Source organism: Aspergillus caelatus, assembly GCF_009193585.1.
Source record: "Aspergillus caelatus strain CBS 763.97 unplaced genomic scaffold BDV27scaffold_7, whole genome shotgun sequence".
In the NCBI taxonomy this organism is placed as follows: Eukaryota; Fungi; Ascomycota; class Eurotiomycetes; order Eurotiales; family Aspergillaceae; genus Aspergillus; species Aspergillus caelatus.
In genome coordinates this window covers 200,617-226,196 of record NW_022475270.1, presented here as the reverse complement: position 1 = coordinate 226,196, position 25,580 = coordinate 200,617, and the positions used below count along the sequence as shown (strand labels likewise).

The following is a 25,580-nucleotide window of genomic DNA, read 5'->3' as shown; positions in this document are numbered from 1 at the left end:
CTTGGGTCGGCCATCATGTTGGTTGGCAACATCTATGTCATTGCGGGCATCGCCGTCGTCGGCGGTGCCCTCTTTGGCTTTGATATCTCTTCCATGTCTGCTCAGCTGAACGAAAACTCCTACAAATGTTACTTTAACCAAGGCCCTCAGGGTCCTCCATTCACCGATGATCCAGATTGCTCCGGCCCCGAATCGCTGGTTCAAGGAGGCATCACCGCCTCCATGTCTGCTGGCTCTTGGCTGGGCGCCTTGATTTCCGGTCCGTTGTCTGATCGCATTGGCCGAAAGACTTCTATTATGGCCGCTTGCTCTCTTTGGTGAGTCTACACAGTTGCTTGAGAGAGAGAGAGAGAGAGAGAGAGAGAGAACAGAGAATCAAGGGACACCAAATCAAGGGACACCAAGATGATGAAGTATATTACTGACATTCTGAGTACAAAGGATAATTGGGTCCACGATCATGTGCGCCTCCCAGAATATCGGCATGCTCATTGTGGGCCGTATCTTCAACGGTCTCTGTGTCGGTATCGAATCTGCCCAGGTACCAGTGTACATCAGTGAAATCTCGCCGCCATCGAAACGAGGTCGGTTTGTTGGTGTCCAACAATGGGCCATCACATGGGGCATTCTTATCATGTTCTAGTAAGCTCTGGCCCAACCAGGAGACTTCGGACACCGCCATGGACTGACAGGACCTTCAAGTATCTCGTATGGATGTTCCTACATCGGTGATCGGTCCGCCTTTGGATATAGCACCGCTGCGTGGAGAATCCCTTGGGGTCTGCAGATGATTCCCGCCGTTTTCCTCTGCCTGGGTATGATAATTCTCCCGGAGTCACCGCGATGGCTGGCCCGAAAAGACCGTTGGGAAGAATGCCAAACCATCCTGGCAAAGGTCCACTGTAAGGGAGACATGAACCACCCATTTGTCGCGCTTGAAATGCAGGACATCCGGGAGATGTGTGACTTTGAACGCCAGTTCAAGAATGTCACATACTTGGACCTCTTCAAGCCAAGAATGTTGAACCGCACCATCATCGGCCTTTTTATGCAGATCTGGTCCCAGTTGACCGGCATGAACGTCATGAGTAAGTGACCTGCATGGGCGTCTGGAAAGAACACCCAGACTAACACGTCATGGTGCAGTGTACTATATTACATATGTCTTCTCGATGGCAGGCTACTCTGGAGATTCAAACCTCCTAGCCTCTTCCATTCAATACATCATCAACGTGCTCATGACCCTCCCAGCTCTGATTTGGTTAGATCGCTGGGGCCGGCGGCCGACTTTGCTCATCGGAGCGGTACTAATGGCCACTTTCATGTACGCTAATGGTGCCATCATGGCCGTACACGGTGAAGTCGTGCCGGGAGGTATCGACGGAGTCGCCCAGCAGTCGATGAGATTACACGGCGCGGCAGCTAAAGGATTGATCGCATGTACCTACCTCTTCGTGGCATCTTATGCCCCAACCTGGGGTCCTGTCAGCTGGACCTACCCACCAGAGCTGTACCCCATGCGTCTCAGAGGTAAAGGTGTTGCCTTGTCAACGTCCGGAAACTGGGCTTTTAATACCGCGTTGGGTCTGTTCACTCCCCCTGCGTTTGCCAACATTCGCTGGCAGACGTATATCATCTTCGGAGTGTTCAACACCGCTATGCTCATACATGTGTACTTCTTCTTCCCTGAGACGGCCGGTAAGACGCTGGAGGAGACTGAGGCTATGTTCGAGGATCCCAACGGCATCAAATATATTGGCACACCGGCATGGAAGACACGGGTAACTACGGGGCGGATTCAGCAATTGGAGAGAGGTAATGTTGAGGGTCTTGAGTCGAAGGCGCAGCAAGAACCGGCGGCTCGGGAGGTCGAAGTGACTCAACCGGAGCAGAAGACTGCATCGTAGGTTGTGAACCGTTGAGAAGCAGACCTTCAGAACAATGCTGCTAGAAAGTGCGAGGATACAAGATGAAGAATTTGATAATCTGAATGCACATTTCTGAGTTTATAGTTAATAGCTTACTTACTACTTTAACCACATTCATTAACAGTCATTTATAGTGTCAGCTCAGACTAAGGTGCTTGCTTTGAGTCAAGTAATAACAGTAATTAATCCCTTGATAAGTTAAGTGGCCAACTACACAATGGCCAATCTTGTTTTACACCTCGGTCGGACAAGGTCTTGTAAACTAGTATATAATGCCTGAGTAATAGTCAAGCCTAAAGCTCACAAGAACCAGGAATAACATGGCTCATTGCACCTTGGGACATGATTTACTCCTGAATCCTCGCAGCTAGCGTCGAGCTTCCATGCATCGTCGATCCATGAGTGGAAACCAGCTCGATGATACGCTGTACTGATCATCGCTAGATTGCGTGGAAGCCGCGTCAGACGTATTTCCGATCTGCATCGTTCTTATTTATGTATCGTAGCCTTGTCCTTAGACCCGGTTGGGTTCTTTCAATGTATAGGAAATACTATATTGCCTAATCTGAGACAGTATTCACTACCTTCCAGGGTATTAATGCAAGCTATCCATCTCACGCACAGGTGAAAGTATTAGAACCATGTACATTTGAAATAAGCCCAAGGGCACAAATATGTAACTCATCTGAAAGATAGGCAAGGTAAAGAAGGGGTTATTCAAACCTGACAATGAAACAAACAAAGTGGTCATCAACACGCGCTCCCTACAGCCCCCTCTTGGACGGAGCACCCCGTTTAGCTGCCGCATCATAAAGTGCCTGAATATCGGCTTTCCATTGCTCCTCGTCTACACGCTTCACACGGCGATCGTACGTCATCAAACCATTCACCTCGCCTTCAACGTCGGTGGTCTGTGTCCAGACACCACCGCTGCATTCGAACCTGCGAATCTGGTCCTCAAACTCCGTTAACAGGATGTGGCCGCGGTAGTTCCATGCCTCGAGGGTTTCATCGATCTCATACGTCTCATTGATATGGTTGATGGCTTCTTGGACATTCCAGAGACTAAAACAGTTAGCAGGTGCTATCGACTAGACGTGGACCTTGTGAACTCACTTTTCGATGGAGACGTTGTGACCGATGCCTCCGAATTCTCCCTGGAAACCAATACGGCTGGGATCATGGGGGCTGGATGACAGGGAGTAGAAGGGGGTTCCACATTGGGGATTGGCATAGTGATGATTATCCTGTCCACCGTCAGCTATCATTTCGCGATCTTGTATGGTCGTCTTCACTTACACTGAAATCACCTGCACCATGGTCTACCCAACCTGATGTCGAATCGACCAGTCTGCTTGGATCTAACTCCTTCACTCGGTCTGTCAACTCGAACTCAGGGTAGTACGATGTGATCTGACCCCAACCCTCATTATAGATGACCTGCAAAGAAGGGTTAGACTAGAAGAGACACAAACTCGACTGAGCTACTTACCCAGGCAATAATACTAGGGTAGCTCTTGAACTGGTTCACGAGGACCTCCAACTGTCTAGAGAACTCATCGTGTTGCGACTCATTGGGTACGATGTCGCTGGTAGCACAAGCATCGTTTCTTGACAGGGGACGCGGAGACGGCATATCCTGGATGACTAGCAGTCCTAGTTCATCGCACGCCCGATAGAAGAGTGCTGGTTCGACTTTAATCTAATTAGAATGTCAGTATACCTCCCATGTGCTGCTCGCGCCGTCTCGCTCACATGTTTCCGAACCATGTTAAAGCCAAGGTCCTTCAGGAACTTGAGGTCATATACCATGGCCTCTCGGGTGGGTGGGGTATAAAGTCCATCAGGCCAGTAGCCTTGGTCGAGGGTTCCGAACATGAAGATGAATTCACCGTTCAACAACGGACGGAGTACGCCGTCGACCTTGCCTTTGGAAATCGTGCGGAAACCGACATAGCTGTGGACTTCCTCGTCACCCATCGTGACCGTCACGTTGTACAATTTCGGAGAGTCCGGTGACCATAGCTCTACACCATCAACGAGGAAGTTGAAGGTCTCATCTGACGTTCCCTCGCCAGATCCAACCTCCTCATCACCATCATAGACCTTAACCTCCACCGGTGACCCGCTCTCCGTCGCGGTATTCACAGCGACAGTAACTAACTCAGTAGATTAGTATTTTAAACATACATATCGAAAGACGCTCCTTACCTTTACCGTTCATGTCGGCGTCAAGATCCAAGCGTGTGATATAGTTCACGGGGGCAGCTTCGATCCAGACACTCTGCCAAATGCCACTGCAGGGCGTATAAAAGATATGTGCTGGGACTAGTCTCTGCTTGCCGATAGGAATAACCTCGTCGCCGCTGTCTGTGGGATCATGCACAAAGACGAGGCTATCATACATCAGTTGCTATTTCAACTCGCGGCAGGTGCTGCACATACAGTTCGTTTTCGCCATCACGATTCACAAACTCTGTGATATCAAATGCGAAATGGAAGTAGCCTCCACGGTGGAACCCAGCATTCTTGCCGTTAACGAAGACGGTTGCCTCATAGTCTACGGCGCCAAAGTTCACTAGAACGTTCTGGTCTTTGAAGGACTGAGGAATAGTGAACTGCGTGGTAAACCACGAATATAAGGTATCTTTGCCTTGGATTCCTGGAGATGTGTTAATGAGTATGTACTCTGGGTCGATCTGACTGCGATGACTTACCAGATAGACCACTTTCGAGACAGGAAGGCACCAGAACCTCGTGTGCGAGAGGTTGTCCAAATGGAGGACTGTCGAGAGCAGCAAGACTTAGTGCGTCCTGATACTGCCAAATTCCGTTCAGGTTCTTCCACTCAGACCGCTCGAGCTGCGGACGGGGATACTCTGGCCAAGGGTCGGTGCCAGCTTTGTCCGTCCATGGAGTGGTCAATGGGGGTTCTTTGACGGCGTACGGAGTCGCCTGGCGAGCCTTGTTGTGATGGAGTGCTGAACCGCTCGCAACCAAGGCTTGAGTTGCCAATAGAAGCACAAGGGATAAGCCTGTCGAATACATGTTTACCGCTGCTTAGAGGCTATCGGCTCCTATCCACTGCAGGGGCAAACCCGTGAGACGCGGTGGACGGGCAAAATTGCCCGTGGTATTTATACTCCATCCTGACAGAAGCCTCGCTGGAGCCCAAGTCCTGGAATAGCCAATTGATTACTGGCACATTATTCCGACGGGATCCATCAGATAGCTCAGTGAATACATCCCCCGCACACGGCCAGGACTCTTCGCTTTACCCTTGCAGGGATGGCATCATGCGCCCAACAAGGTAACCCCGCAATTGCTGGTAGGGTTTTGCCGGTAGGTACCAACCGAGCCCGGACAATAGGCAGTCGACTGGGCCTCTCTTGGCACATAAGTCGGTGGAGTAGAGGATCCGCAGGGTCATCCCTTGCAACGCGATCGCTCGATCAACAAGGTAATCTTTGCATGATGGGTCGGAGACACCATTCAGATCTGGAGTCTGATGAATCAACAGTGACCGATTATTGATTCTTTCTTTTTTCCCCCAGCTATCTTTTTGTTTGTTGAGGGAAAAGACCAAGATATGGAGGGTGAGGGTTGATATCCTCACTTCCCGGTTGGGAAATTGATCCCCTGACCCGCGGAGACCTATTCTTGGCATCAGGCTGGCTGCTTTCGGCTTCCAGCTTTTTCGCCCCCTCTCCTAGTGTGGCTCCTAAGCGGTGAAAGAGAATGGCCTATTGGAAAAGAAGATGTGATATGATCCACGGATTTAAGCTGGGTCTTTGGGCAAAGTGGGGGAATATTGAACTTTAGTGAATGCTGGTAGGGTAGTCCTGGTACAAGCCACTCCTTCTCCGGCCCAATTTTTTGAGTCCGTTGCCCACATGGACAAAGCACGATCATTGGCAATGATCGGTGATTAACCCCTGAGTATCAACGCCACTCAGGTCCATACACAATGCTATCAATATTCTGAGTCTTTGCTTGTTTTAATCTGCCAGTGCCCCGGACGATGGATAGTGTTTGCCTCAACCCAAACAAAAATTAGGCCCCCCCAAAAATAGGATAAATGTAGACTTGAACCGGGGTACTTCGGATATAGTCCGTACTAGATCATGAGATACTAACTAATCCTATGACTCGATCGAAAGTCCAGAAGATGTTGTCTGGACTAGCGCGGAGAAAGTGACATCATTTATCCCGTTTCCCTGGTAGAGGCCAATCATAGCCCTAATGATATGCGAGCGAAAGAAACTAATGCAGACAAGAGCAGCAAGTTGTCATGTCAGTCCGTCATTGGCAGTCACTACACAGATGGAATGTCCTATATTTCTTGGTTTCTGCCTAGCTTAATATAGGGCGCGATGAGGCACATATTGTGGCGGTGGATGGATTAAATTCCGCAGGCTCAAGGCTCGAGGGCTTTGTCCTGATGTAAGACTGATGCTAAAAACATAGCCCCTCATTTTCGGGTATTTTCACATCAGGTTTCTAGAACGAAGGATACATGAAAGAACAGGGCAACTGCCTTTTGATCATGACTTCAGGCGTGGAAAGAGCATATTCTAAAACAACCAACATTAAGCTATGTTACACCGAAATCTCTTCAATCTGCTTAATTCTTTGATTTTATTTTTAGTTTGCTTTTTAGGTCTTGATTTCCTTTCACATATGACTCTTGGCAGTCAACCACGGACCTCTCTTTCACTTAGACATTGTATCCTTGGCAGATATGCCCGGTGTGTGTGTGTGTGTGGAAAGAAAGAAACATCCTCCCCACTATGATCGTCCATGGTCGCGACCAAGGTGGGCTAAAAGACACAGGGAAAGAACCTTCGACTATGCATTGTACATACTCCAGTATTCGCAGGAATGATGTTTGGATGTATAAGTTGGGGGGGGGGCTTTGAATTACTAGTAACATTAACAGCTGATCTATGTGATTTGCCCTTCTAGCCGATAGAATCATAGCAGACTAGGATGTGTCATATCCAAAAATACCCCAAAGATTCTAGATGGCTTCTGGAGTATTTCTAACCATTATAAGCTTATCAAGAGGCGCCGAGGGGGGATTTTACTCTGGATCAGTGCTCAGGAGAAGCCCACATACTCCGTAAACGGGCATTCGAGGCGCCGACACAATGCAGGGAGACCGTGGAGGACCCACTGAACAGCAGGATCTGAGATTCCTAATTATGAAAGATATGTCCGTTTCTGCACGGAAGCCCGACAACGGATTCTTTCAACGTATGAAAAGTTACTCGGGCTGGCTGAGATGCAAGGGGTATTTGTCCAAACTTTGTGGCATCCGGTCATTTATATGATATTCGACTTTTATATGTGGGTCATTTAATTTTGGAGACAAATAAAGATCGATTTGTATGGTAGTCTTATGAAATCGACTTTGTCTAGCTGTTAGTAGAATCGTGCTAGATCGAAGTATTTTATACGGCATGTCAATGACAAATGTAGATTCTATTTTATTCATCCCAAAAATTATTGTTTTTAATTTAATTGACAATTTGAGACACTTTACATCACTTGGCAGATCTTCGAATGCCGATATTTGTCCATGCCCCCTTGCTCAGTCTCCTTGCTGAGTTGTCCTGATCCTCCGTCAACCACGACATAGTTGACAGAATGCTGGTTATCTTCGGGCACTCCCGCAATTATTTTCAGCATATTTCTCGTCTGATGATGCCATAGTGTTAAATGCGACTTCGGCCTTTGCCAGATTCCAAGGAGAGTTGTTCATTCCTTTCTTCTATCCTGGTAAGGCTGATCGATGACAGCAAATCTTTCCAACTGGGTGGGTGTTTTGAAGACCGTAAAATGGTAATGTAAAGACAGTTGCAAAGACTAAAGCAAGACAATGGTGAGCGTGTCTTCGCTTGATCTATCCCTTATGTTGAATAGATGATAGAAGGCCAACGGTATGTTAATTGTTTAACTAGCGACCGTCGCCTGGACAGTTGAAAAATACATTCACGAGAAACGAACGAAAAGATATCATAATTGCAAAACAAGTCATCGATCCATATTTAAGCAGCGTTAGCGATTTTCTGCAGCTGCTCATACCCTCCGTTAAAAATGTCCGAGTCACCACCATGCTTATAGCTGTCAGAATTCTGCCAGATGGTGTAGGTTGCCCAATCGCCAGGGATTGTTGTCGGCGGCGAGTCGCGATAAGCGGCGAGTACGAGAGGGCAGGTGTTGCCAAAGCCTTTGGCATTTCCAGTGCAGGTATTCCACCAGTCGGCGGTGGAGTAGATCATGGGGTAGACACCGGTGGCCTTCTGATACGTATCGACGAAGTCCTTGATCCAGGCAACCATAGCTTCACCGGCCTTACCGTAGCATTTGTCGTCGCCATAAGGGTTGTATTCGATATCGAGCATACCGGGCAATGTAATGCCGTCCTTGGACCAGCCACCACCGTTCTTGAGGAACCATTGTGCTTGCTCTGCGCCAGAGGAGGAGTCGGGAAGCGCGAAGTGGTAGCCTCCGCGAATCATACCGGCGTCAGTAGCGCCTTGATAATGTGAGCTAAAGACCTTGTCCTTGTAGGTGGTGCCCTCGGTTGCCTGCGAATGTTAACGAGGCGATCATAATATCGAGATGAGTGATGACACACTTTAATCATGACGAAGCGAGCGCCATCATTATAGGCAGCCTTGAAGTCTACAGTAGCTTGATGGTTGGAGATATCAAACCCTTGGACTGTCTCAGGAGTAGCCTTCAAGGACAGACCGGCGGTAGCTGTGAGGGCGAGATTGGCGAGTTTCATTGTGGTCGCTGGCTGTCTGTGTCTGCAAGAAGTGATAACCGTGGTGTTGATGGCATTGCCTAGTGGGTGCAAGACCCTAAATATAAGGGTGTCCTAGAGGGTTGTACTTGGCGTAATGTGTCGGGCCATCATCTAGGGAAGCATGAAAATTACCATGTTGGGCAATAATGATGCACATCCCAATCTAGATGAGCACTGCAGAACTGAATGTGTAGATTGGATTGTAACGTTGGTTGGGTTATCGTCAGATGATCGTTGGAAGAGATTAAAAAGGGGTAACTGTTATTGGCTTTCGGGGCCTTCGTGATATGTGACGCTGTGGGGCATTCTCTGGATACGAAGCCTTGGGATGCACTGGTGGCTCCCTTGTTGTTATTTTTAACCACAAACACGAACCACTGGCACTATCCTGCCAGGGCAAGCAAGTATAAGTAATTGGGGCTATTTCAGAGAGGCCGATCCATGCTCTAAAGCTGCAGCATCTTGAGGGCGAGCGTGAAGAAACAGAAAAAAAAACCGAGGATTGTTGTGGCACGATGGACGATCTCTTCTCTATATCGTAAGGATCGACCGTAAGTCCCCTAGATTAACGGGACTGGATGGAGGATGCATCCAATCCGCGCGACGCCAAGTCGGTAAATACGAGAAATCAGAGGATGCAACCAGGGTGAAAAGGCCTCTAATATCTTTTAATCAAAGGACGTGCCTTTGGTCCGGTTTCACACACACACACACACATATCGACCCTATTATGCAACAAGATAGCTAGATTATGCATGCAATTATACAAGTGAAGGCACCCATGCCATCAATTTATTGTTTAGCGCTCATATACTGCGACTTCCGGCTACAGTCGGAATGGCAGCTTAGTTCACCCCTCGAGGGGAAGACATAGATTTCATACGCAGTGGCATCTAGGGTGTTTATGAGCTAGCTGCGCCCCAGTATGTAGGTAACAATTATCAGTTTCATTTGCAGCCAACACTTGTATTTCTCTGATACATGGACATTATTCTTCTGAGGGTCTCTTCAAATGAAATGCTGAGACTCATACTACATAAATTTGTATACAGACCATCTTCATAGCATTGGATATTGCGTAATAAGGCAGTTCGGGCTCTGTCTGTATTATCACGATACTAACCAAGGATATGATGTGAATCCTCGTAGCACGTTCTCATCTATCGTCTCTAAGGACAACTTGTAGTGGCCTGGGTCCTGGACGGCATGCTCCTCCTTACCAGTCCTCTCGCAAATGCTACGCATTAAGCCAGTCATATAGCGTGGTTTTAGAGCCCAGTAATCCCCGAGCTTGCCATCACGAGCGGTGTTTACATGGCTAGGGAACAGTCATTCTGATTTGTCAGAAACATTTGGTCTCGTATTAGTTGAGGGCTCTCCGACATTTACGATACATTAGCCCTACCTAAGTAGTCGGTGCCATGCGCCTCTCAAAGAGATGCCTTCGCCAATATTTACAAATCAATGCATTCTAGATGGCTGAGCCCATCGGCGTTCGGGGGTTCTGCATTGCTCATTGCCTCGATGACTTCTAGCTGGCTGAATCATTTCTCCTATCGTGATGGTAATTCGGTCTTGAGATTGGCTAAGTTATGTGGGTTGGTCTGGAGTACGATAAGCCTGAGTTGATCGAGATTTGGTGCTGCTAGAGCAGCCCGTCGAATACGTATATTCAGGTATTCGGTATTCGAACTGGACGGCGAGTGGGGGTCTTCCATCATCAATCCTTCCGATGATGCTGTGACTGCAGTACAATATCCTGTTGGAATATAAGACGTAAGTGGGGCGCTTACGAGCACGCTAATGGCAATTGTTAGTTATACGTCGGGCCAAGACTATAGAACATTGATATGATCAATATCCACGAATAATTGGGAGACCAGCTGACACTAGTGCAAGCATCAGTCCACTTCCTGTTCATTAGCCCTTGTATATTGCTCATCAGGCTCTCTCCGGATGTGCTCAAGCCACATTTATCTATAAAAGCTATCTTACAATAAACCACCCTTCACAAGCCCAGTTGTTCATTCTGACAGGATTTCACATCTGTTCGTCTACCATGGCCTCAGGAGTTATCATTGATCCCTGCTCTCTTCTTCGGACAGCTCCACTCGCAACAAGCACCGGAAGCCTCGTTCTTGCTACCAGCGAACTCATATTCTACTCCGGGCTGGTCCAGCCGTCGATTCGTAAGAAGTCCGACTCGATTCTCGCCAAGTATTGGCGTTATATATTCCCTAGGGGAGTGAGCCTTGTACTAGCCCTCAATATCACGACAATCGGGACTTCATTATGCAACATCTTCCTGAAGAATCCTCACTCCCAACCACTGCCTGTGTCTCGCACAACGTTCTACTGGGCTGGCCTCATTGGAGCTATTGGGCATTTGACTTTTGTACCATTCGTCGCACCACCGATTCAACGCATCCTTGATAATCCTGATCCCGAAGCCGAGACGAGTAAGCAAGTAGATATCTGGCTGGGGTTACATCGAATTCGCATGTTGGTGGCGGATATACCGGCCTGGTTAGCGTTTGTGGGTGCTGCAATGATGACGGATCGGTGACTACGCTATCGGGGCTTATTTTGGCTGCCATGCCGCTATACGCAGTTATTTCTATGGTTGTCTGGCGTTGAGACTTGCATAGTAGTAGGATTCACCGGGCAGGATGCACTCACACCGGTCGGAAATCATGGACTCTGTGGATAAAGGCATTGAGAGGCTTGATGTATGGATATAAGGATGTTGCGGGGGACTCGCTGCCTCAATAGAAGGACTGCGTATATCATCAGACGAATGTCATGAAGCGCAGTCATAGATCGTTCCGCAGTTAGCTATAATATATACTGAAATCAGACCTTAGAGAAGCACAACAGTAATAAAGACAGCCCATGGAATTGCTGTTAAGGTACTTATACTATTGGATTTACTCCAAGGTATAGTTGTATTATTATTTAAATAATCTAACCAAGCCCGCATATAACGGTATACAGAATCTATACAGTAGGGACGAAAATATAATTTATTTATTGTAGGCGACAACGGAATGGGGTAGAAGAGTAGGGTTAGCTATAAGTTATAAATTAGCTTTGTAGCCTATTAGACGTTAGAGTCAGCGTCTTCTATGAGAAGGGACCTTGAAGGGATAAATACTATAGAAGATAAAAAATATTTAAAAAAGAAAATATATATATCTAGTGATCTAGATTTTGGAAGAGCTTTCAATGATACAGTATGGTCGGTCGCACGGGCTTGCACTGCAGTGCCAACCTATTTCATTCCCAAAGAAATCGACGCACTTAAGGGAATATTTGGTGCTTCAAAGACGTTGGGTTGGTCCTGCAAAACCCACCTGAAGAGGGCGTCAAGGAGTTACAATATTGGAGCCCATATAGATAACATAACAAAGATTTCAATGCCATTGCCAGTATCGGAACTGGCTTGCAACAGCCTCATGGATACTTTGGGCCTGGAAACCCAGAGGGCCTTTTAGACATTTTTGACTGCTTTTTGGGTAGGCTTTCAGTCTGCTAACACTGAAAAGGCTCACAAATACATGGAAGAATCCTTTAATTCGGATGGCGAAAAGACATACTGGCGTTTCAGAAGTGATTCACAGAAATGGAATCAAATATTATTGGATCAATGGAATCCTGACACCATGAAGACGATGGAAGAGTTCACTAGCGAATATTTGGAAAGAAAATATATCAAGCACAATATACAAGAATGCGCGGAGCGTCTTGTATAACATCGATGCTAGAGGCAAATCCACAAGGATGAATGGGAAATATTTGCTCTTGCGGTTGAATAATGGTACACAACGCCTGGATACTTCAACCATTACAATATCAAAGGAGATAAGATGATCATGTGAAAAGATGCCACCAAGAGAATCAACTTGAGCCAGAAAAGCATCTGGGTGTACAGACGTTTCTAGGGATCATGATATGAAACTACCTATCGTATAGCGGTTCTTGTCTGGTGAGATGGGAAATTGCCCTTGTTAGAGAACGGGATTTATACTTGATCTTTATATTTTAGTGTAGTCAACAGAATGATAATGGACAAACAGTCTGATTTTATGTATGGTTCGTGATGCATCTTCCTACTCTCACCTTTGTAATTAATTACCTAGGTACTGCTAGTGGTACGTCCCCCACTGGACCCAATTTGAACTGTCAAGACTGAATAATGATCCCCGGGAAACTGCATTCTATACATGACTCCCACGCTGATAGGAACTCCAAATATAACGTTTCAACCAACTTGTTTCACCAGGAGTAGTCACTCACACAGTCTGAACTGAAAACATGAACGCAAACGGACGTCGGCGATTTCAATCTAGACCATGGAGCTGACATGTAGGCTATGGTGTCGCAGAAAAGGATAGGTGAAATGAGACTCATACTATAAGAAAGAGGTTCAAAATCCGTGCCGGACTTACATGAATCGTATCCTTTTGCAATGGGCATGAGTCTAACCCACTAGCGTGACACTACTACCCTGGAACGTCTGGATCACCTTTTTAATTCCGGGAAGTCATGATCTAGACTGAATTCGCTTGGTAAGAGCGAAACCCCACTCACAACCCAGTCAGCATTTTAAGGTTGAACCTTATTATGTCGACAGGTTTCGCCGAGTGACCTGACCGAGGTTCCTCCGAGAGTATCGCCATGAGATATCCGGCCTGATGTATATTTGCAACACGCGCTTTCAGCTGGGCTGTCTTAGGAATACGTGATCAATGCCGGCAATGGCGAATATGGACCACCAACCAGCCTCAAATCGAACGGGCGTATCTTTTTGCCCCATCATAACATCTGTATATATATCGCTCTCTCAACGAGATCTCAAAGCATGTTACCCTAACCATTCCACTACCGTGATCCCCTTTTACCCTCCTTCAAGCCAACTCGACCCTTAATGGCTGCACAAATCTTTGTTGTCCGTCATGCGGAAGCCGCCCATAATGTGTCAAAAGACTTCAACCACCGCGACCCCCCTTTGACTGAGCTAGGCTTTCAGCAGGCTAGGCAGCTTGCAGAAACCTTCCCCTATGGCCCACGCGTGGGTGCTATTCTTGTTTCACCACTAAGACGAACTATCCAGACGACTCTTGCCGCATTCTCACATATTCTGGACAAACGCTACTTCAGCCCGGACTCCGGCCAAGGTATTGAAGACGGCGCAATACTTATTGTGGACCCTGATCTACAAGAACGGAGCAGTTTCCCGTGCGACACAGGATCCTCTCGCAGTCTCCTTGAAGAAACATTTCCATATCTTTCCTTCAATGGGTTGGAAGACACTTGGTATGTCAAGGAAGCAGCCTACTCGTCAGAGAATGAAGCCGTTGAGGAACGGGCGGCAAGAGTGCGTCGTTACATTGCCCACTTGCTGGCGAAACTCAAAGACCAGGAGAAAAATCATCTGATAATCTTGACGCATGGTGTTTTCATGAAATTCTTGGTTGGAGATGACAGTATTGATCTACCAAAAGCCGGTTGGAAAGGTTATACGTTGAAAACAAGAGAAGCGAATTATACTCTTGTTCCCGCCGAAGGCTTATGATAAGCAATGTTACCAATATGTAATGCACAGTGAACAAGATAATAATGTCTTCAGGATAGCCCGGTACCAGAATATTCATAGTGAATTCTTGATTCAGAGTATTTAATATTTTAAAACTCTCAGAAGTATGTACATCTTGCCTTTCTCAGGTGGTGGATATATCGGAAGTTCACGGATTTCGGTTCGGGATTGCCCTACTGTGTCCTAGTGTACGCAAAAGGCGCCCGTAAGCAACCACATCCCTCAGGGGTCTGGTATACGAGACTAAATTCCCCTGTTTTGTGATGTGCACGGCAAGGGCAAATAGGTTTAAAATCGTCTTTCTTTGCATTATGGTGGACCAGTGTTGTAAGGGCCCCTAGGGTCCAAGGGTTTATTGAATGAGGCAGTCGCAGGTTATCCTAAGCCTGAAGGTAAAGGTCTGCCAGAAGCTAGTCTTTTGAACCTAGTTGATGGCTGAAAAAGTCAAGCAAAGTCCCCCTGACCCTCCCATGGCTACATAGAGTGGGTCTTCGATGCTATCTAGCAATAGGGAGCTAGTTTCAACGCAAATAAACCTTGCTCCACACCTGAACCTTATTGACTAGAAGTCCAGAACGAGCTGCTGAGAAATAAAGCCGTTTTTAACCAAGATGACCCACGCTGAACAAGCATAACTCTCACTGCTCGTGATCTTCAGGGTCTGAGCGCAAGAGGAAACTCTACTAAATCCTGAAACAAGGAGACGTTTTTCGAGGCATCCCGAGAGACTGCGAACTCATTTACCATTCCGTGGCTCCAGGCAGCGCGAAATCAAGTCATGTAGGCATCCGGCCGTTGTATCAAATATGTACTATTGTCGTTACAAATCATTAAGCGCATATCATGTATTATTAGTAGTATCGTCCTATCGGAAACGATATTATAGAAGCGTGGAACAGGGCAGTGGTGGGTATAACAAGACTTATCTCATCTCGTAATCCGTAAATGTTAGAATACAGAGACGTATTTGATATTTAGACGTTATCAGCGAGTGAATCCACCCCCGGGGGGGGGGGGGGGGGCATTTGCTTTAACATTGGCGGTAACTGCGGTACGATAAAAATCTGCAAGGAGAATGCACAGATGCCATACACAAGTTCTTTTTCTCATATCTATGAAAACTTTCTTTCGCTTTTATTTGCCCTTCTGGGTTCTGGCCCTGGTAAGACTTTATACTCTAGCCAAACATGTTGCAGGAAGTGATTGCTCATTTGGTCCACTTATTCCTGCGCAACGACCTGCTCGAACGAAGCTCAGGAAGAGCTCCAGATCACAGCAGGAATTTCTCCGTCAAGTGGCTGCTCTATGAGTACTGAACCAAGTGTGCCATCCTTCATGCCCCACTTGGCCACCACTACCTTGTGGCTGTTCTGCTGTGCTATAGCCATCATACCGTCTTTTGAAGAAATGTCAAAATGGCGTGGAAAAGACCCAAATGAAGGATATAATCCCAAGAACGAGACGGCGGGAGTTTGGCTTTGTTTGACGAGAGAGAAGATAGCTATAGAGTCATTGCCGGGACCAAAAGAATTATCATTGCGGTTCGAAATCACAAGACGGTCATTCTGAGGCTATTTGAGGAAAGCCCATGCTTAGCAGGTCTTCGACGATTGAAGAAGAGTAGAGGGAAGAGAGACGTACCGAGATAGCGATTCCTGCGGCTTTTGACCCCGTTGGAGGAGTTGATCCACCGTACGTATTTCCTTCATAGAACTTGGTGAACAAAAGTGTTCCGTTGTTGGGATATGTCACATCGTATCCTCTGAGGTAATTATCCAACTCTGAGACCAGAAAGAATCGAACATGCCTCAGTCGAGTGAGGTTTGTGTTCTGAGGAACCCAGAAGACCGCATGTCGTGGTCCCGACCCCGGAGCTACCGCCAACGGTTGTTGTTCTTCAAGTTGGCCTGTAGTTGGGTATATGCGGAAGATGCGGACCAGGTCGGCTCCTAGGTCCGGGACAAGGACAAACCGGCCGGATGGATCGACAACGACTCCATGGGGATGTGGTGCGTCCTGTCGTTCGGGAATTGGTCCCGGGGCAGCCATCGCGAATGTGAATGATTGAGAGTGGTTGAAGTGGCCGCTGATAGGGTCAACAGAGTACGTGGTGACTGCCGATCCTGAGCTAGATGATAAGGCTCAGTATTTCCATCCAGGAAAGAATGACTCCGCATAAGAATTACAGAACGAAAGGGGCTTACTTACTAATGAGCGACTACCAGGAACTTGTGACCAGATCCATGGGCTGTTGTATAAAATGCAGACGCAACTGGTCCTACCAATGTCTGTAGTTGTCCGACCTTTGTGAACGATCCATCCAAGTTGATCTTGAGGGAAGTCACCGTGCCATTATGGTGATCAACACCTTCATCCAAACAGTAGAGGATTTCATTATGCCCATCCAGCATCAACCATGAGGGACTTGGGCCACAGTCGTTGTTCTGGGAGAGGGTTCTCAGTTCATACCTTTCACCCGATGGTGACAAACTCAGAGATGTTACATGCCCAGCATAGGATGCTGCATAAAGCCGCGATGCTATCGCACTACCCCAAATGAAAGGTATAGTTAGATGCTGGAGCTTCATTGTGGTGATTCCACTCATACGCAGCTAAAAAGGTTATAGAGGTCTCTGAGTAAATACTAGCGACGCTAGGATAACAACCCCTCCAGAAGCTTCTCTTTGCCAAACTTTACCATCCTAAGTACTTCTCTATATTTCATCATCAACTCCCAGGCCAAGAAGAGCATTAGGGGGGCTCGTTACTGGTTGTGCAAGAGAACCCTGCAATGCTGGCTGAGTGGATACTAAGGTCTAGAAACCCACCCACGTTCTATGTAGATGACCTACTATTAGACTACGGTAGTGGGTATTCGCTGTGAATACGAAAGTTATTCTTTACCGTGGATCCGAAATAGGTCCAAACGGTTATCCCAAGAATTAACGCAATGGACCACGTTGGAAGGCTCTGACGGTACTCAGCTCATTCAGAGCAGTGCTGTTGGTCTCGGCATGCCGAAAGACGGAGCCATTTCTAGGCATGCCGAGAAGATTTGCCTTCCTCGAACCCACGGACTGTAAAGAGTGGGCCAAAGCAAATTAAAGGTTTAGTTCATCTTAAAATCTCGTATTCGCCTATAGAGCCAAAGGTGATCTACATTTGTCGGCAGCCCATTTGAATTTCTACTGATCAGTATGCATAGAGTGGCGTCCTGGTGATCGCAGCTGCAATGGTTTGTATGACGGTAGGGTTGTCGTGGAAGGACTCGAGCCGGATTATTCAAGATTCACTAGCACTGCTCCACGCAGCGGCTTTCATCCTGCAAGTGCTCTTTTAAGTCAGGGTTCTGACATGTTTTTACTTTTGTGGGGCAGGAATACAATCAATGTCCAAGCGCGGGCACTCGCAGCAGGAGACAGACTATCAGTGATTGAACCATGTTGGGTCATCTTGAATGCATGGATCTTACAGAAGTACTGCTCTTTTCCTATATAAATCAATAGCCTAGCCATGCGTACCATGATCTAATGATGAGGATGCCTATCAAATACTAATTTAGCTTCACCGACGACCAAATATAAGCTGCCAAGAATGCAGAAAGCCAATTTCACCGTTGTAATTTGAGCCGCTCTAATTCGTCGGCGGATGATTTCTTGTCCTTCACGTCTAAACTTCCATTGAAAACGTGCTTTAGCAACTGGATGAGAATATTGGCTCATGCTAGATAATGATCGAACCGACTCTAACCAAATTACGCAAGGATAGATGGGCACGTCGTATAGTAGCACCAAAGCTTACCGTTTATTGTCCTAACTATAGAGGCAGACGATTGAGTTTGCTAGCTGTTAATATGACACCTTTATGTATGTGTGAAGATAAGACCGTAAGTCATAGATGATTACAAACACGTTCACCATCTAGACCTTGAAGCTGAATAACTTTCCTGGCATATCGAACACCTAGGAGATTGAAAATATCGTATATATACTCCCTGTCTCACCCCTGGTGAATAGCCTTGGATGAGAGCAGCCCATGCTTCCATCGTTCCTTACAGACATACCGTTCATTCAATATTTAACCGACCTTTCCCCACTCTTTTACAATTTCTGTCACAATGAGATACATCGGCTACTTTCTTTTGCCTCTGGCTACGGTCAGCGCTTACCTGGTGTCCGAGCAGATTGATGTTCAAGCCAGTCTGCTCACTAACCCGAGAGATGTTGCCGACAAAACCTTCGATTATATTATAGCCGGTGGAGGTCTGACCGGTCTAACGGTAGCTGCCAAATTGACGGAGAATCCGAATATTGAGGTCCTGGTGATTGAAAAGGGCTTTTATGAATCTAACGACGGGCCCATCATCGAAGATCCAAATGCTTATGGCCAGATTTTTGGCACCACGGTGGATCAGAATTACCTGACTGTCCCTCTCATCAATAACCGTACCGACAATATCAAGTCTGGGAAGGGCCTTGGAGGATCTACTTTGATCAATGGTGATTCATGGACCCGTCCAGACAGGGTCCAGATTGATTCGTGGGAGAAGGTTTTCGGAAATCATGGGTGGAACTGGGACAATGTCGTCAAGTATATGAACCAGGCTGAACGTGCCCGCCCCCCAACTGCTGCTCAGATAGCGGCCGGCCACCATTTTAATCCTGCTTGCCATGGTTTTAACGGCACTGTTCATGCTGGACCGCGTGACAATGGTCAGCCTTGGTCTCCCCTTATGAGAGCACTGATGAACACCACTTCCGCCCTCGGAGTGCCAACTCAGGTGGACCTCCACTGCGGCCACCCTCGTGGGGTTTCTATGATTCCTAATAACCTATTAGAGGATCAGGTACGCGCCGATGCCGCTCGCGAATGGCTCCTTCCCAATTATCGCCGGAAAAACTTGAAGGTCTTGACCGGACAGGTTGTTGGAAAGGTTCTCTTTGATCAAGATGCGCCCGGTCACAAAGCTATTGGAGTAAACTTTGGCCAGAACAAGGCTGTTAACTTCAATGTCTACGCCAAGCATGAAGTCCTGTTGGCCGCTGGCTCTGCCATCTCTCCTCTGATCCTGGAGTACTCTGGAATTGGTTTGAAGCCTGTACTTGACAAAGCTGGCGTTCCTCAGCGTCTGGAGCTGCCTGTCGGTATCAACATGCAGGATCAAACTACCACGACTGTGCGCGCACGTAGCACACCCGCTGGCTTTGGCCAGGGTCAAGCTGTCTACTTTGCCAATTTTACTGAGACCTTCGGCGAAGACGCTGATTATGCTACGGAACTTCTCAACACCAAACTTGACAAATGGGCCGAGGAGACAGTTGCTTGGGGTGGCTTCCACAACGTCACTGCACTCAAGGTCCAATACGAGAATTATCGCAATTGGCTGCTTGATGAGGATGTCGCCTTTGCAGAGCTATTCCTCGACACTTCCGGACACATCAACTTCGACTTGTGGGATTTAATACCGTTTACTCGCGGTTCGACTCATATTCTCAGCAGTGATCCATATCTCTGGCAGTATGCTAATGATCCCAAGTTCTTCTTCAACGAGCTGGACCTTCTCGGCCAGGCTGCCGCATCCCGACTTGCCCGCAAGCTGCAGAATAGTGGAGCTATGGCAAGCTATTTTGCTGGCGAGGTTATCCCGGGTGCCAAACTGCCCTACGAGGCCACACTAGACCAATATGCCGAGTATGTCAAGGACAACTTCCGTGCTAACTGGCATGCTGTGGGTACCTGCTCTATGATGTCCAGGGAACTTGGTGGTGTTGTTGATGCGACTGCCAAGGTTTATGACACCCAGGGCCTTCGTGTTATCGACGGCTCGATTCCTCCTACTCAGGTTTCCTCTCATGTTATGACAATCTATTACGGTATGGCATTGCGGATCGCGGATTCAATCCTCGCCGACTATGCTAGAACCCATTAGTTCCTAAGCGCAAATCAGGATGCCTTAAATTGCACGTTCGATTGGACCACCGCCCCGCCGGTTTTTCTTTTCTTTTCTTTTTTTTTTTTCTTTTTTTTCATTTCACTTTTCCATGTTATGTAGTTGTCGAACCATTGGAAACCGCCAGAGGATCACTCTAATTTTCTGTATAATTCATATCTTCCTCCAGTTTATAGCTTTATCTTTGTGCCTAAGTCCAAGGGACTAAATCTTTGTATTGAGGTGCTGCCTATTCTTTCAAGCTAAAGTCCCTTTGAGGTTGCTCAAATATGTTTTATATTCGTCCACCAGACCGTAAAGCTGTCCCTCCAGCGACAACTCTGAACCAGTACAAGTGCGATAGGTAGATAGAGAAAACACTGCAAATTCAAGCACCACCGGGCGAAGAACAAGCGATATCAAGTGGAAAATATGAGTCACTGGAACATGTAACCGTAGAAAAAAAGAGATTATTGATTATTACTACAGCTGATAACCATCGGCGGACTCCGTCATGCGGGGAACCTTTGTCTGATAAGCATCTCAGATCGACTCGCATCAGCCTAAGCCCCACATCCATAGACATTTAACAGCTTCTTAAAGCTCACAGGCCGAGCTACGAGTGTCTTCTGTGTTTCAACTTTCCCCTAGGAACGAACTTCTATAGCCCTCCACAATGTCAACAAAGTACATCGACCGTCCCATCCCCCGAATCTCCCTGGCCGATTTTGACCAGCGCATCGATGAGATCACTGCGGACCTCGTCCACGCCGCTGAGAATGTCGGGTTCTTCACGATTGTCGATCATGGTATCTCTACCGATGACATCGAGATCATGTTCGCCACCGCTGAGCGCTTCTTCAATCTCCCCGACGACGTCAAGGCCAGCGTTCCGTGGAATCCCAATAATGTCGGATGGGAAAAGAAGTCGCAGGTCAGGCCATCCACAGGCCAGCCGGACACGAAGGAATCATACCAGTTACAGTTCGGAGAGAATATGACCAACATGTGGTTAGACGATGTCCACCTCCCCGGGTTTCGCACAACGTCCTTGACATTCATGCATCGCGTGCAGGGAGTGTCGGAACAATTGATGCGGTGCTTTGCACGCGGGCTCGGCTTTCCAGACGATTACTTTATCAAATGCCATGATGTGTCTCGTGCCAATGAACAGACGACGATGCGGCTGCTGCATTACTTTGCTCTTCCGGAAAAGCCCGACGGAAACACATATCATCGGGCTGGTGCCCATGCCGACTGGGATTTCCTGACCTTGCTGTTTCAAAAGGATGGGCAAAGTGGACTGGAAATATGTCCCGGTCGCGAAGCTGTTACGGAGTTTGGGATCGGCGATGAATGGACTCGCGTGGAGGCGCGCACCGGTGAGATCGTTTGTAACATTGGGGACTTGCTCATGTCGTGGTCAGATGATCGCTTTAAATCGACTTTTCATCGTGTCAAAGCTCCGTCAGAGCCGGGAGATTATTATGGCGATCGGTACAGCATTGCATATTTCAATCAGCCATGCAAGGATGCGCTCATCCAGGGACCGAAGAAGAAATATCCGATGCTGACAGGAGAGCAGTTCAATTCCCAGGCTATGCAGAGGAATTTTGCTGCCTTGCAGGAGAAGCTGAAGACCATGGAGGCGTCGGCCTAAGCCATGTGGTATCATGTACTTAATTGTTGATTTACAAGGTTCTATGTACAAAGTCTTTCCAATATGTGTCCCTTCACAGTGCCCGCCGAGCTGTCTCGTGCATGCTCAGAAGACGGTACCCCTGACCTGGCTGAGTTTCTTCAAGCGGATGTCCCTCCACATCAGAATAGACGCCACAGCAAGCGGTAGGATGGAAAGACCAGCAATCAACATCCGCCGTTGAGCTATTCCGTATGCCTGGATGGTCGCATCCCGCTCCGGGGTCCCGATCGGGTACGATAGGACTTCCTCGATCGACCCGTAGAGCTCCGCTGCCTTGTACTTTTTCTCCGGAGGAAGGTACTTCTCCAGATAGAAAGGGACAGTGCCTGTCCAGATTGCACCGGAAATAGCAGATCCGATGCCTCCTCCCAATTTGGTGAACAATCCTACCAACGCGAAGGAGACAGCAACACTCTCGTGGCCGCCGGTGGCCATCGCTGCCATCTGCTGGCAGATTACCAGAGTGCCCCCGGCTAGGGCCTTGAAGACCTCACAAAGTACGACGTATCCGATGTGACTTTGAGGTGATCGGAAATGGATCATCAGTCCTGTCCCAAGGAAGATCAATGGCATAGCGGCAAGAGCAATCCATTTAAGGCGATCGACTTTGCGGATGATCCTGTCGCGATGTCAGTGAGGAATAATTGCCAGAAAGGAGTCGTACTTACAGTCCTAGTGGTATGGACCAAAGGCATGTCCCAATGGTATAGATGTTGTAAATGTAGCCCGTCTCCCGGATGCTGGTGTTGAAGGTAACCTGGAGGTAGGAAGCAAGGTAAAGATCCCAGCAGCTACAGCATGTCAGCAAAAAGGGCCCATTATGAAGAACACGAAATAGGGAAGCATACTAGAAGCTGGCAAAAAGGGACGCAGCAAGAAAGCAAGCTCCCAACAACGTTCGATCCTTGAGCCGGTTGAATGGTAAGAAACATACAGGGGCACAATAGCGCTCCCAGAGCACAAATGCCACAAAGGCCATTACGCCGAGAAAGAACGACGTTATAGTATCCGGCGATCTCGACCTACCAGCCGAGGACATACTGCCATTGTTGGCATGTGAGGCTGGCGTCAATGGCAGAAGCATCAGAACGAATGCCACTGTTACTAACGAGAGTCCAATGGCTGCTCCAGTTAGTCTATACCCTTATCATATCATAGCGAAATACCTACTATCGAACTCAATGAAATAATGTTTGACGGATCGTGTCCATGTTCTTTGACTGTGAGCCTTCCGGATTAACCCGGCTGTGTATGCCTTGCGGAGTGAGGTCCAAAGTAACCACATGAATGGCGCCGTTACAAGTGGAGTGAGGACGACGAAGATCCCAAAACCCCACCACAAACCTCCCTTTTCATAGAGCGATTGCGCGGCTGCAGGACCGGCAAATGTAGTGACAACATAAGGAGTTGATGCCATGCCATAAACGAACGATCGGTTGACCAAATCGGTTGTATCGGAGAGAAAGATATGAAGGACGTAGTCCATTCCGTTGTATCCAACCCAGTATATAACCTGAGGAAGTCGTTATACAGAGTCCGTTCATCAGCATAAGGGCATGAAACTTACCTGAGCGGTGACATAGGTTTCCACGTTCGCACAAATAGCCATCAGGAAAAGCCCTGTTGATATCAGCAGAGGTTTTTGCCTATCTCAGTAGAGTCCGTCCTACCTAGGGTGCATAAACCGGTCATGATCCCAAAGCCCTTCGGACGGCCCCAGACATCGATTAACATAGCACACGGCAATTTGGCCACCCCACCGACAACATTTGTTAGGACATTCGTCCTTGATACCAGAGAATGATTGGCGAACTTCGAGTACACGTACGGGGAGAGACTACCCGTCGTTTCCTGTTGGAAAGAGTTGGTGAAGAATATCAAGAACACTCTAACCGACCACGTCAGATTTGCTCCATCAATACTATGAGATGGGAGGTTCCATACAACGCGTATCCGATATGGAGAGCCTTCTTCGACCAGACAGTTGCTAACGCCTCGATCTCTGCGACTCCATGTGCCCTTCCCTCCCTGGCCTCTGCAATAGTTTCCGACGATGAGTCGAAGATGGGTTCATAACCTTCATGTGGATCTTTCATGACTGGCGCTGGCGAGATTCTGCTTCCGTCCGGTTCTGAGTCATGCGAAACCGCCCGTAATAATTTCTGCATGACATTGGATACATGAAGCAGCGCGCTACTGGCCAACGCGAGCGAGATGTATGTAGAAGCAAGGAGGTAAAGGCACGAGGGGGTGGCCACACGGAAAGAGTAGGTGGATAGACACCTCTGGTATGTCAGGGTGACAACGCAGACAAAACTTCCCCGGAAGCAGGAAAAGTGTGCCCATTGTGGGGGAAAAGAACCAGTTGAAGGGAAATCTGGTACACTCCCCGATTGGCCACACAACCCTCGGTGATTATCAGATGATCAGATAAGATCCACCGTCGGCTATTGCAGGATCCGTCGCATTCCGGCAGTGGACACAAGATATCATACCGTGTTGAAAGTGAACCAAAGGTCATAAGAATTAACTTATATTACAAGAACATCACAGGACATGCTTCTCTCAGTCACTTAAGTCTTACACAAGAGTGATACTAGCTTTTACACACAGCTCTTATCCCAAAACCTTGCAATCGCAGCCCAGTACTTCTTTGGATCCTGCCGCATGTGTGCGACATGGCCCGAACCTTGGAACTTTTCCAACACAATATCCCGATATCCCTTCGCCTTAGCTTCACGCCCGTGGGACTCTACATCTTTGTCTCCAATCAAGGGGTCCGAGTCTGAGTATATATACAACCGCCCGCTGGTTGTTGGTATGTAGTCGGGCGAATTGATGACCCTCCGTCCACGGACAGGAAGCGACTCCTTTCCGAGCAGGCTCGGTAGCCCAAAATATAGTAGCACGATGGTGGCCGCCACCAGTTTCGCTAAGGGCCTGGGGAGAAATGCGAACCCCAACGCTACCCCAGCTGTCCAGCGATAAAATTCAAGGGAAAAGGATGATCCACCCGGCGTCGAGTCGAGAATGAGGCCTTGGATGGGTAGTGGGCCGATGGATTGGCCCACGCTCCGTTGTAACGAATGCCAAACTAAAGCAGTCGCCTCCAGGTTGACGCCGCCACTATTCGAGAAGGCATGCATGAGGATGCGGGGGTGTGTTGTTCCCCGATACTTCATGGACTCTGGAAGTTCGGAAGAAGTGCTTAGTTTGCAGCTATTAAGCGGCCACAATTCCTTGATAACCATTTCCCTCACAACGGCTTGATTCGTTTCTCGTCCGGCGAAAAATGTCTTCATAGTCGTGGCCATGACTATAATAATTTTGGCAGATGGGTAGAGGTCTCTGTAGCCCTGGAAGTATTTCTGAACCAGGCGTACGTGTGCATCGGCCCATGTGTATAGTACAACCGTTGTGGGATTGCTTGCGCTGCTGTGGCTGTCACCAAGGGAGCCCAAGCTGGGGTCATAAACATAGACATCATCAGAGAGCTTTCGTAGCTCTGGGGGTAAAGACGAAGAGCTGACCATCATTAAAGATTGCCCTGGATGATCCTACCGCAGACACTGTCCGGCTAGGCCCTTTGTGACACGACGCGGAGCTAA

At 47.9% G+C, this 25,580-nt stretch overlaps 11 protein-coding genes across 11 annotated transcripts; 6 read left to right on the top strand and 5 right to left on the bottom strand.

The window, feature by feature from the left end:
- On the top strand, window positions 1-2,050 carry BDV27DRAFT_104653 (sugar porter family MFS transporter). The gene is made up of 4 exons (XM_032064352.1): window positions 1-317; window positions 442-642; window positions 703-1,088; window positions 1,147-2,050. The coding sequence occupies exons 1-4, from the start codon at window positions 16-18 to the stop codon at window positions 1,905-1,907; spliced, it is 1,650 nt and encodes a 549-aa protein (XP_031933046.1). The 5' UTR covers window positions 1-15; the 3' UTR covers window positions 1,908-2,050.
- A 437-nt stretch (window positions 2,051-2,487) lies between these two features.
- BDV27DRAFT_104643 (putative hydrolase) lies at window positions 2,488-5,089 on the bottom strand. Its single transcript, XM_032064351.1, has 8 exons — window positions 4,646-5,089; window positions 4,374-4,590; window positions 4,140-4,324; window positions 3,684-4,087; window positions 3,421-3,630; window positions 3,228-3,368; window positions 3,045-3,175; window positions 2,488-2,993 (listed from the first exon to the last, which is right to left on the bottom strand). The coding sequence occupies exons 1-8, from the start codon at window positions 4,974-4,976 to the stop codon at window positions 2,693-2,695; spliced, it is 1,920 nt and encodes a 639-aa protein (XP_031933045.1). The 5' UTR covers window positions 4,977-5,089; the 3' UTR covers window positions 2,488-2,692.
- Window positions 5,090-6,455: 1,366 nt separating this feature from the next.
- On the top strand, window positions 6,456-6,833 carry BDV27DRAFT_120136 (uncharacterized protein). Its single transcript, XM_032065030.1, has one exon. The coding sequence runs from the start codon at window positions 6,525-6,527 to the stop codon at window positions 6,720-6,722; it is 198 nt and encodes a 65-aa protein (XP_031933044.1). The 5' UTR covers window positions 6,456-6,524; the 3' UTR covers window positions 6,723-6,833.
- Window positions 6,834-7,867: 1,034 nt separating this feature from the next.
- BDV27DRAFT_120135 (lysozyme) lies at window positions 7,868-8,775 on the bottom strand. Its single transcript, XM_032065029.1, has 2 exons — window positions 8,572-8,775; window positions 7,868-8,521 (listed from the first exon to the last, which is right to left on the bottom strand). Exons 1-2 carry the CDS (start codon window positions 8,722-8,724, stop codon window positions 7,979-7,981), a joined length of 696 nt encoding a protein of 231 aa, XP_031933043.1. The 5' UTR covers window positions 8,725-8,775; the 3' UTR covers window positions 7,868-7,978.
- Window positions 8,776-10,752: 1,977 nt separating this feature from the next.
- On the top strand, window positions 10,753-11,568 carry BDV27DRAFT_120134 (putative integral membrane protein). Its single transcript, XM_032065028.1, has one exon. It carries the CDS (start codon window positions 10,805-10,807, stop codon window positions 11,309-11,311), a length of 507 nt encoding a protein of 168 aa, XP_031933042.1. The 5' UTR covers window positions 10,753-10,804; the 3' UTR covers window positions 11,312-11,568.
- A 2,104-nt stretch (window positions 11,569-13,672) lies between these two features.
- BDV27DRAFT_171691 (histidine phosphatase family protein) lies at window positions 13,673-14,355 on the top strand (the record flags this gene model as incomplete). Its single annotated transcript, XM_032075663.1, has 1 exon — window positions 13,673-14,355. One exon carries the CDS (start codon window positions 13,673-13,675, stop codon window positions 14,318-14,320), a length of 648 nt encoding a protein of 215 aa, XP_031933041.1. The 3' UTR covers window positions 14,321-14,355.
- Window positions 14,356-15,594: 1,239 nt separating this feature from the next.
- On the bottom strand, window positions 15,595-16,929 carry BDV27DRAFT_152617 (Lactonase, 7-bladed beta-propeller-domain-containing protein; the record flags this gene model as incomplete). The annotated part of the gene is made up of 3 exons (XM_032071603.1): window positions 15,595-15,912; window positions 15,983-16,469; window positions 16,550-16,929. 3 exons carry the CDS (start codon window positions 16,927-16,929, stop codon window positions 15,595-15,597), a joined length of 1,185 nt encoding a protein of 394 aa, XP_031933040.1.
- Window positions 16,930-18,458: 1,529 nt separating this feature from the next.
- Window positions 18,459-20,270, top strand: BDV27DRAFT_140859 (GMC family oxidoreductase; the record flags this gene model as incomplete). The annotated part of the gene is made up of 1 exon (XM_032069738.1): window positions 18,459-20,270. The coding sequence occupies one exon, from the start codon at window positions 18,459-18,461 to the stop codon at window positions 20,268-20,270; it is 1,812 nt and encodes a 603-aa protein (XP_031933039.1).
- A 650-nt stretch (window positions 20,271-20,920) lies between these two features.
- BDV27DRAFT_171689 (isopenicillin N synthase family dioxygenase) lies at window positions 20,921-21,930 on the top strand (the record flags this gene model as incomplete). The annotated part of the gene is made up of 1 exon (XM_032075662.1): window positions 20,921-21,930. The coding sequence occupies exon 1, from the start codon at window positions 20,947-20,949 to the stop codon at window positions 21,928-21,930; it is 984 nt and encodes a 327-aa protein (XP_031933038.1). The 5' UTR covers window positions 20,921-20,946.
- A 105-nt stretch (window positions 21,931-22,035) lies between these two features.
- BDV27DRAFT_152614 (major facilitator superfamily domain-containing protein) lies at window positions 22,036-24,068 on the bottom strand (the record flags this gene model as incomplete). The annotated part of the gene is made up of 7 exons (XM_032071602.1): window positions 22,036-22,591; window positions 22,641-22,763; window positions 22,821-23,094; window positions 23,143-23,485; window positions 23,540-23,592; window positions 23,643-23,860; window positions 23,917-24,068. The coding sequence occupies 7 exons, from the start codon at window positions 24,066-24,068 to the stop codon at window positions 22,036-22,038; spliced, it is 1,719 nt and encodes a 572-aa protein (XP_031933037.1).
- A 507-nt stretch (window positions 24,069-24,575) lies between these two features.
- Window positions 24,576-25,505, bottom strand: BDV27DRAFT_152613 (DUF829-domain-containing protein; the record flags this gene model as incomplete). Its single annotated transcript, XM_032071601.1, has 1 exon — window positions 24,576-25,505. The coding sequence occupies one exon, from the start codon at window positions 25,503-25,505 to the stop codon at window positions 24,576-24,578; it is 930 nt and encodes a 309-aa protein (XP_031933036.1).
- Between the last annotated feature and the right edge of the window lie 75 nt (window positions 25,506-25,580).

Coding starts and splice junctions, on each gene's coding strand:
- BDV27DRAFT_104653 (XM_032064352.1), top strand. CDS start 16: ATGTTGGTTGGCAACATCTATGTCATTGCGGGCATCGCCGTCGTCGGC. Junction 318..441: donor ATGGCCGCTTGCTCTCTTTG/GTGAGTCTACAC, acceptor CTGAGTACAAAG/GATAATTGGGTCCACGATCA. Junction 643..702: donor GGCATTCTTATCATGTTCTA/GTAAGCTCTGGC, acceptor AGGACCTTCAAG/TATCTCGTATGGATGTTCCT.
- BDV27DRAFT_104643 (XM_032064351.1), bottom strand. CDS start 4,976: ATGTATTCGACAGGCTTATCCCTTGTGCTTCTATTGGCAACTCAAGCC. Junction 4,591..4,645: donor TCTCGAAAGTGGTCTATCTG/GTAAGTCATCGC, acceptor ACACATCTCCAG/GAATCCAAGGCAAAGATACC. Junction 4,088..4,139: donor CGCCGACATGAACGGTAAAG/GTAAGGAGCGTC, acceptor CTACTGAGTTAG/TTACTGTCGCTGTGAATACC.
- BDV27DRAFT_120136 (XM_032065030.1), top strand. CDS start 6,525: ATGTTACACCGAAATCTCTTCAATCTGCTTAATTCTTTGATTTTATTT.
- BDV27DRAFT_120134 (XM_032065028.1), top strand. CDS start 10,805: ATGGCCTCAGGAGTTATCATTGATCCCTGCTCTCTTCTTCGGACAGCT.
- BDV27DRAFT_120135 (XM_032065029.1), bottom strand. CDS start 8,724: ATGAAACTCGCCAATCTCGCCCTCACAGCTACCGCCGGTCTGTCCTTG. Junction 8,522..8,571: donor CTCGCTTCGTCATGATTAAA/GTGTGTCATCAC, acceptor TAACATTCGCAG/GCAACCGAGGGCACCACCTA.